This window comes from Montipora foliosa, chromosome 10 (assembly GCF_036669935.1).
Source record: "Montipora foliosa isolate CH-2021 chromosome 10, ASM3666993v2, whole genome shotgun sequence".
NCBI lineage: Eukaryota > Metazoa > Cnidaria > Anthozoa > Scleractinia > Acroporidae > Montipora > Montipora foliosa.
The window spans coordinates 35,516,378-35,526,377 of record NC_090878.1 but is presented as its reverse complement, the minus strand read 5'-3'; the positions used below and the strand labels follow the sequence as shown (position 1 = coordinate 35,526,377).

At 39.7% G+C, this 10,000-nt stretch overlaps 1 protein-coding gene across 1 annotated transcript in view; it reads left to right on the top strand.

Moving 5' to 3' along the window:
- LOC137973572 (uncharacterized) overlaps positions 1-6,229 on the top strand; it is a 13,442-nt gene extending 7,213 nt beyond the window's left edge. The window contains exons 2-3 of the mRNA XM_068820412.1: positions 2,833-3,268; positions 4,120-6,229. Of these exons, the coding sequence (XP_068676513.1) occupies positions 2,849-3,268; positions 4,120-4,863 (1,164 nt within the window). The 5' untranslated portion in view covers positions 2,833-2,848 and the 3' untranslated portion in view covers positions 4,864-6,229. The remainder of the gene's footprint in view (positions 1-2,832; positions 3,269-4,119) is intronic.
- Positions 6,230-10,000: the final 3,771 nt, after the last annotated feature.

Here is a 10,000-nt window from a genome sequence, read left to right as displayed (position 1 = left end):
AAAGCTATAAACCGATTGACATTTTGCAAAATGACTCTTTCGTCCGGATAGAATGTATTCGCTTCAAAGAGAGAACAAACGAAATTCTTCTGTCATGTTTTTCTGTTACTTACCTTAACTCCATTCATTGATAAATTTTAAGCTGTGACATCCTTCGAACGGATTACCAGCTCATTTACCACTGACGCGCCATAAGCAAATCCCGTCATACAACCTGGCAAATTTGTTTTGCATTCACTTCAAGCGCGGGTATCGACGTGAAAAAACCACAGCGGAAAATTTTAATGCCGGTTCCAGTTACTTTAATACGTAATATTATTCAATATTGTGATTTGCACATTCAATCATGACCATACGCGTTGCAAATAAGGCAAAATTTTTCCAACTTCGCGCAATTCTTTGACAAGTCTGAGCACATCGCATCATTCTAAAACAGCCGATCTAAGCATGTTTCGTTTCATCCGAGATAAAGGACTTTCCCAAGTAGAAGGAATTGCCGAGGTCTTTCTAGCTTTTGTCCATCTTCTTTCGGTATTTGTACCACAAGTGCATTGATAGCATTGAAAGTGAATGCAATAAAAACTACAACTAGCGACAGCGTAGACATCTTTTCTTCCCGCGTTCTAAGACTGTCTCGAAGGTTTTCAACCAATCACAATGCAAATAAAATTGAATTTGCCATTGATAATGCGCATGCGTGACATTAGTCTCCTTTGTTTGGGTTGCCATATTTTCTTAATTATGGTGATCAGCGCGCGGAGCTCCGCTATAATTGTCAAGGTCGTCAAGTTAGTTCTGACCTTCTTTAATTTAATCATGCTAGCTCATAATAACTGTTTTTGTTCCTTTGGCCGCCTTTTTGATGTTTATTTCAGGGTTGTTTGTCAACTCTCTGATTGCTTTGCGTTCGTTGTAAGGCAAATTGTTTCTCGCAAAAGGAAAAGTATTTCAATCCTGTCACACGAGTCATAGTAATCGGCGCTTATGGCAACCATCTCAAGAAGTACATGCTCGTATCCTCAAACTTCGACCCCATAAGATTATTACCTTGCCTTTACGCTTCACCTTTGCTTCCAAAGCGACAGTAATAATCCGAGATTACTACTAGTTGTTAAAATTGGAGGAGACTTGAAGAATTCTCAATTTTATCAAACATTGTTTATCTTACGTGATCAACCTCAGTGGGCAATGTTATTTGTTGTATTCATCGTCACATCCATCACATGTCAAGAACTCCATTCCTTATTCTCAATTTCTTAGACTTCGATGTCTATGAAGTGATGACTCCGATTTTTCCAGCAAATCAGAGGAGATGTGCCAGTTCTTCGAAAAACGTGGCTATCCTGTCTCTGTGGTCAAAGCGGGCCATCATCGCGCCCAACAATTTGATCGACAGTCATCACTACAAACGTCACAAAAAGATAAGAATGACAGAATTCCATTCACCCTCACTTTCCATCCTCATAATCACGCAGTCAAAAGCTTCATTCTTAGTAATTTTAAATTACTCCAAAATGATCCCGAGACTGGTAGAATCTTTTCACAACCTCCACTTATTTCATTCAAACGCGACAAAAACGTAGGCAACTTTTTAGTTAGAAGCGCGCTCAAAACCAACGAGCAACCCGGCACTTTCAAATGCGCGCGCTCACGATGCAAAACTTGTCTTTTCATTGTTAACACTAACAAGATATCGGGACCTAAGCGATCTGTTAAGATCACCGATCGTTTGACATGTACCTCCGCAAATGTCATTTATTGCATAACCTGTACGTTATGCAATAAATTATACCATGGTGAGACAGCTAGACGACTACGTTACCGATTCCGCAAACACCTTCGCGATGTTGAGAAGAATGACAAGGATGCATCTAAGCAAGTCGCTCGCCATTTTAATCTGCCTAACCACTCCAAAAAACACATGGCTATTTGCGGCCTTTCCCTACATCTAGGTACGACGGAAAGCCGCAAGAATCTGCAAAAAAAAATCATCTTGAAATCGGCACCCTTAATCCTCACGGTATTAACGAACGCTTTTTATTTAACTAATATATTCCTATTTTTCACGTTGCCATGTTACCACCAATAGCGTAGCTCCTACTCTACTATAAAAACTACACGTAACCCATAATCCCTCGATTGGCTCTGACGAAGGACTAACGCTCGAAACGTCGGCTTTTAGAATCTCTGTACGGTGGCCAATTGACATTATCAACTCCGTTGATAAAACCAAATTTTTGTATACTACTTCCCCACCGACGCAGCATCACAGTTTCTTTAGAAACTACCCCTTCACTTAGACAATTAAGCCTGTTGTCTCCACTTAATCAAAGAATTGTTAAAATGGCCGCCACTAGCGTTTATAAAACTGTTTATGGTCATAAAGTTCCCGAACCAATCGGTGAGCAATTAATGAACGATCAATATAATTAACAATTATTCGCCGAAGGCGCGGTTAATATAGGTGGTGAATAAGGATGTTCTCATATATCCGTTTTCTATGGTCTAGAGAGGACGGTCAAAAAAGACGAGGAAACGCTAGTCAGCACCAAAAATTCTTGAATACCTTCATTGTTCATGAAACAGAAAACAGAGGTTTTGAAAATAAATTTGTTTGGATGCCCTAAGATAATAGCTGTCAAAGGCCTTATTGCAGTTAAGAGCAACAAATATTCTCCAACAGAAAGTTAATTTATGGATCGCTTACTGTGAAATTCAAAATACCCAGTCTCAAAACCCTTGATTGTTTCTTCTTTTGTTGACTACCTCCTCGAAAATACACGGGATATCGATGCGTTATTAAATGCTTTTTTTTCTCTCTCTTGTCTCTAGACTGGCCAGCGTAACAATGTTTATACATCGCAGAAAGAAAATTTGCTCAACTAGACAGAGTTGCGCTATCCTTTGGGTATTTCTTTCCGCTCTCGCGTTGTCTGCGCTGTTGAATTTTGGTAGCGACCTCTCCGTTTCTGGAACTCTCCAGAGGTTGTTCATCAAAGCACCGCAACCAGGAGCCCATGGTAGTGGTGGTCTCCTGCCACAACTAAGATTCACACACCTTCAACCACTTGTGAACATGTTCGCTAACTTGACGCATGTAACGCCCAGTAGAAGCGATTGTATGTTTTCAACAACGGAATTCAGTGATTTGAAAGAGCTCGAGAAAAAACAAACCATCTTCCTTCTTATTATTGTATCTACGGCGCCTTCAAGACAAGAGAGGAGAGATGCAATAAGGCAGACATGGTGGACGAAATGTCACGGAGAGGTTAGTATTTCTTGACTGGAAAATAAGGTGGCTTAAGAGCTTGTACCTCTAAAAGTTTGACCCGATAAGGTTCGTCCACCACTGCATTTTAAGTTGTACCAGTTACCAGTCAAAGCCCTGATCAACACTTCTCTCTCTTCCTTCATGAGTTTTAACTAGTATAAAGATCTGGGCGACATAACTGTCCTGGCACGCGAAATGTACCCTGCCGGTTTAAAAAAATGTGCCTGCCTAAGCTCCCGATTCAAAACAAATAATGACCGCCCAGCGTACGTGCAGACTTGATCAAACATTCTTAGGACACTGCGTAATTTAAGAGATTTTGAAACCAAAGTGCATTTTCCCACGCTGTAGTATGCTCTGGAATTGGATGATATATAAAAGAATTTGACCGACTGTATAACAACTGTCTGTCGAGCTTTAGACTGAGCTTTGGGAAATACTTCGAATGTGCCTTCCGATAACAAGCCAAGTTCAAGCAAGCGTGACGCAAGGTCAGTCGACGCAATTATAGCAAAATGGCACGTCGAAGGTTCAATTTCTTCTCCTTTGCATTTGTGATCATGTAATTGTGTTCAAACCAGAGGTGTACTATATTGACATGCGACAAAGGCACAAAAAGTCGGGCGCAAAAATGGAAATAGTTTGTGCGAGCAGCACACCATACAGAAGACATAGTTAAAGTATAATCATGGCAATTAAAGATGAGGAATAAATGGTAATTACTTTAAGACGATGCGTCTTAAATGCGCCCCAGAGTTTAATAAGAGGCTACGCCTTAAAAGATGGGCTATAAACGCATTATGCATAAGGCGAACTTTCGCTTTTATTGATTCCGTACTCTGTTTTAGGTGCGGTGCAAGTTTTTCACTGACGGCATTCAAATACCCAAAAAGGATAAAGCGAACCTTGCCAATGAAAAAAACATTTACAAAGACATAGAATTTCAACCAGTTGTTGGCGGCAGAACGTTTGGCCTTCGATATCTCTACCAAATGATGTGGGCTGCGGTCAAGTACAAATTCACGTATTTCCTCCGACTAGATGATGACTATTTCCTGTGCCTTGAGAGGCTCAAATTTGAGTTACGCCACTGGCCTACCAAGATATTAAGCTGGGGCCGGTATCACTGTGGTACAGGTCTCATTTATATGGACGAGGCTTGGACGCTATTTACTAATGACGTCATTGTGCGCTTTTTGTCTCAAGACCCTCAGCGAATCCTTTGTCATCCACACGCGGATCAGCAATTTCCTATTTGGATTAACAGCGTCTTTAATAAAAGGGACAATTTAATTCATTTTGACGACCAAAGGCTTCATCACACTAAAGGACCAGAGAAAGTGAAGATGTTTGAAAAGTTGACCAACGCGTGTGACTGCTTCATGGGCACTCATGGAAGCTCGCCAGAATTAATGCAGAGATATTGGAAGTTCAGTAACGATAACGCCAAGGAAGTCACTGCTTTAACTGGAATTTTACAAACATGTAAAAAGCCTTTTGCATTTGACGTATGTAGAATGGGTAAAGCCTTTAGATTTGATCCCAGACCGTGTATACAAAACCCACAATGGAGGCCTGGAGAAATAATGTAAACAGGGATCAATTCTTGGGCCAAGAAAGGTTCTCTTCCATGCCCTTAAACAGTCAGTCTTAACTATTTCTCTAGTAGAACTTGTTTTTCATTAACGCTGTTATCACATAAATACAAATACAGTCAAATGAAATGACATCAAGATTTCTCATTTTTTAAAATGAATCTTGGAAAAACTACTACTATTAGCTTATACTCTTTTATGTATTCCAGGAACTGCGGAATATTTCTGCTGGCCTTTTAATGACATGCTCTCGCCCGTGTATAGCGTGAGTAACACTTAAGGGCTGTGGTATAAGTAGTGGTAGGAGTTCCACCCTGATTCCTGAATTAGTGTGTTGCTAATTGGCCTTTCCAGAGTGTACGTGAATACAGTGTAAACCAACCTTCGCATTTCTTTGACAAGAAAGAACTTGTTCGTTCGTTTGGAAGTATGTGCGTTGTACAAAAATTCCCTCAGATACAAAGGGTTTAATTCAGACATCAGTAAGGATTGAAAGTTCATGACAGCTTTTGTCAGAAGATTCGAATCAAAGCTTTCTCATTTTTTACAATGAATCTTGGAAAAACCACTACTATTCGCTAATACTCTGTTATGTATTCCAGAAACTGCGGAATATTTCTGCTGGTTTTGTAATGACATGACATGACATGACACACCGTGCACCTGTGGCTCAGTTAGTTGAGCAGCGGGCTATTACGCGGGAGGTCGTGAGTTCAACTCCGGCCGGACCAACACTCAGTGTCTTTAAATAGCTGAGGAGAAAGTGCGGCCTTTCTAATTACATCTGCAAATGGTTAGACTCTCTAGTCTTCTCGGATAAGGACGATAAGCTGGAGGTCCCGTCTCACAACCCTTCAATGTTCATAATCCTGTGGGACGTAAAAGAAGCCGCACACTTGTCGTAAAGAGTAGGGCATGTAGTTCCCGGTGTTGTGGTCTGTCTTCTGTCGTGTGTCATGGTTGGGAGGATAAATGCTCAGAAATATTAGCTACACCAAGCTACTCTAAAAATCCGAGGGTAAATAAAGATATATGATATGATGATATGCTCTCGCCCGTGTATAGCGTGAGTAACACCTAAGGGCTGTGGTATAAGTAGCGGTAGGAGTTCCACCCTGATTCCTGAATTAGCCTTTCCAGGGTGTACGTGAATACAGTGTAAACGAACCTTCGCATTTCATTGACAAGAAAGAACTTGTTCGTTCGTCTGGAAGTGTGTGCGCTGTACTAAATTTCGCTCAGATACAAAGGGTTTAAGTCAGACATCAGTGAGGATTGAAAGTTCATGGCAGCTTTTGTCAGAAGATTCAAATCAAACATGTCAGATAACGTTTGAGCCGTCTTGCTTTTAAAATTAAAATAAAAAAATTAGCCCGCAACAATTTTTAAGTCAGGAACTTAGTATCACTCTATTATGCATCCAAGAGTTGCGAAATATTTTTACCTGCCTGTTAGAGACAGGCTTTCAACCAAGTTTATCTTTAGTAAGACCTAATGTCTGTCGTAGTGGTAAAGTTTAAAGGTATCAGTGTACCCCAGATGACCGTCATTATTTGGCGCCGCTTTACGGTCGGACGTTTGACGCAAAATCCCGGTAAAGTATATATTTTCTGAAAGCTTAAAAATTGTAGATTACGAACATATATTCCTTCACATAAAAAAGTCAGGTTTTCCAAATATAGCGCGCTATTTCACAAAGTGCAGCGGTTCCCTAATCAACTTCGTTTCCGGTCGGATTTGAGCGGGAGAACGCGATCAACATTGCTTTGTCTTCTTGATACCTTGCTTTAAAAAACGGTGGCGGGAAATTTTGACCACTTGTCTGGTTTGGTTTTTAGACGCAGTTAAAACTATGAGAGTTGATAAAAGATGCATTCTCTTCACTAAAATAGTCATAACTTTTGCCGAAAAGAAGACAAATCTCGAATTACTCGAAAGCAAACGAATAAAACAGTCAAGAATCAAGAAATCACACAGTCCTTCGATAAGAAATTCTTGTTTTGATCCGAAAGACTCGTTTTCGCGCCTTCTAAAACTAACACTGAGACGTGGGTTCAACTGTAATAACAGCTATTACAAATTCTAGTTTGATTGGCCACTACACCACACTGTGTAAACAGCTTAACCTGAAGTTAAGATAAATACGTTTCGTTTCTGAGCAAATGAAACAAGAGTAAGAAGTGTTTCGCTTCCTGACTGAGCAGTTCTGGGAATGATTAAATAATGGCGCATACGAGCTCGATCCACACGTCTGCTTCTTCTATTGTAGGAGTTACCAGGAGTACCTATTGGATTCCTAGGCTTTTTTGTTGTGTTATTTTCGGGTTGGCCCATCCAGAATTACTCCTGGGAAAATCCATTTTCCGCCCCCTCAATATCACCCAACTCAGTGCCCTCTGTTTTTCTGTATCATGAACCACAGGTAACCCAGATTACGCTCACGTAGCGTCTAGTTCCCTTACTACTGGGTCTAGTTAAATGTTTATTGCTTGATCGAACTATCCCGCTTTCTATTTCTGCTTCTACTTCGAGAAAGTAAGTAAGTAAATCACATATGAGTAGACTAAGTTTCACTTTTCTTATCCGGTTAGATTCCGAATGGAGGTTGTCGTGAAGCAAAAGACGAGTAAGATAACATTGAACAATTCAGCCATTAGTATTCCGATTACGGAATGTCTCCTCGCTCTGAAGTCTCACTTATGCTAAGCAAGACAAGAGCCTCATATATTTACTTTCCCTTCACAACCTTAAACCTCGCGGGAATTAATAATCAGTTACTTTAAAGCAATAGAGGATTCAATTCAACTATTTGGATAAGAGTATTCTATCTTGGTCCGCGTCATTAATTTGCACACTTTGATCGAGTATGCGTGGCTTCTTGTTCTTCACGTTTCGTTTGTGATTAAAATGCTCTCCTAGCAACTAAATTTGTGATGTGTCTAGTCTTAAAGGATTTGCAGTTAGGAAAGGTAAACCTTTTCCTTATAGGAGTTATTTATCGAGAGACTGAGATACATTCATAACCCGTCAAATAATAAAGCTCGGCTACACACGAGTACGTTTTCCTACGGAATTGTCATTGACGGTTTTCATTTCGTGGTGTGCATGAACAAGAAGTTTGAAGAGTTTCATATCCATATGAAGGGCATAAGCTATTGCATCCAACGATAACGAGCCTTAGCCGATTTGTCATCATTCAGATAACGTCACTATTCCTTTTATGTTTTAGTTTTGTAATTCATGCAGTTGTGAGTGACGGACGCACACAAACAATCTACCAGTATTGCTTATCCCTTAATTCATTTGTAGCGGGATCCATTATTGCTGCTAAACCAGTTTCAACGAACTATAGGACATCGCAAGGTAATTGAACATTTTCCCCTACTAGGTCTAGTTAATTAATTGTTTGTTGCTTGATTGAACTATCCTACTTTCTATTCTTCATTGAAAAAATATGTAAATAAATTAAATATGCTTAGTTCTTCCTACGTGGGGTAAGTTTCACTTTTCCTCTTACATTCATAATGGAGGCAGTCGTGAAGCAAAAGGCGCGTAAGATTGCATTGAACAATTCAGCCATTAGAATTGCGATTACGGAACGTCTCGTTGCTCTTAGGTCTCACTTAAGGCTAAGCAAGACCATTGTCAGTTCTTTCCCTTCACGTCTTTGAATCTCGCGGGACGAAACAATCAGTCTTTGCGCAGCAATCGAGCAATCACCTATTTGGATAACAGTCATTTTAACTCGATCCTTGTTGAACTTCTTCATTAACGCACAGTTTGAACGAGTATGTACGACGTGATGTTCTTGATGTATTATGCATTTGTGATTCAAATTCTTCTGCTAAAAACGTAATTTGTGATATGGGTAGGCTTGAGTGATTTGTGCTTAGGAAAGTTCAACCTTTTCCTTATAGGAGTTATTTATCGAGAGACTGAGATACTCTCATAACCCGTCAAATAATAAAGCTCGCTTACACACGAGTACGTTTTCCTACGCAATTGTCAGTGACAGTTTTCATTTCGTGCTGTGCATGAACAAGAAGTTTTCTTTGAAGAGTTTCATATCCATATGAAAGGCATAAACTATTGCATCCAACGATAACCAACCTTAGCCGTTTTCTCTTCATTCAGATAACGTCACTATTCCTTTTATGTTTTAGTTTTGTAATTCATGCAGTTGTGAGTGACGGACGCACACAAACAATCTACCAGTATTGCTTATCCCTTAATTTATTTGTAGCGGGATCCATTATTGCTGCTGAACCAGTTTTAACGAACTATAGGACATCGCAAGGTAATTGAATATTTTACCCTACTAGGTCTAGCTAATTATTTGTTTGTTGCTTGATCGAACTATCCTACTTTCCATTCTTTATTGAAAAAATATGTAAATAAATTTCATATGCTTAGTTTTTCCTACGTGGGGTAAGTTTCACTTTTCCTCTTACATTCAGAATGGAGGCAGTCGTGAAGCAAAAGGCGCATAAAATTGCATTGAACAATTCAGCCATTAGAATTGCGATTACGGAACGTCTCCTTGCTTTGAAGTCTCACTTAAGGCTAAGCAAGACCATTGTCAGTTCTTTCCCTTCACATCTTTGAATCTCGCGGGACTAAAGAATCAGTCTTTTCGCAGCAATCGAGCAATCACCTATTTGGATAGCAGTCATTTTAACTCAATCATTGTTGAACTGCTTCATTAATTTGCACAGTTTGCAATTTGAACGAGTATGCACGACTTGATGTTCTTGATGTATTATGCATTTGTGATTCAAATCCTTCTGCTAAAAACGTAATTTGTGATATGTCTAGGCTTGAGTGATTTGTGCTTAGGAAAGTTCAACCTTTTCCTTATAGGAGTTATTTATCGAGAGACTGAGGTACTCTCATAACCCGTCAAATAATAAAGCTCGCTTACACACGAGTACGTTTTCCTACGCAATTGTCAGTGACAGTTTTCATTTCGTGCTGTGCATGAACAAGAAGTTTTCATTGAAGAGTTTCATATCCATATGAAAGGCATAAACTATTGCATCCAACGATAACGAATCTTAGCCGTTTTGTCTTCATTCAGATAACGTCACTATTCCTTTTATGATTTAGTTTTGTAATTCATGCAGTTGTGAGTGAC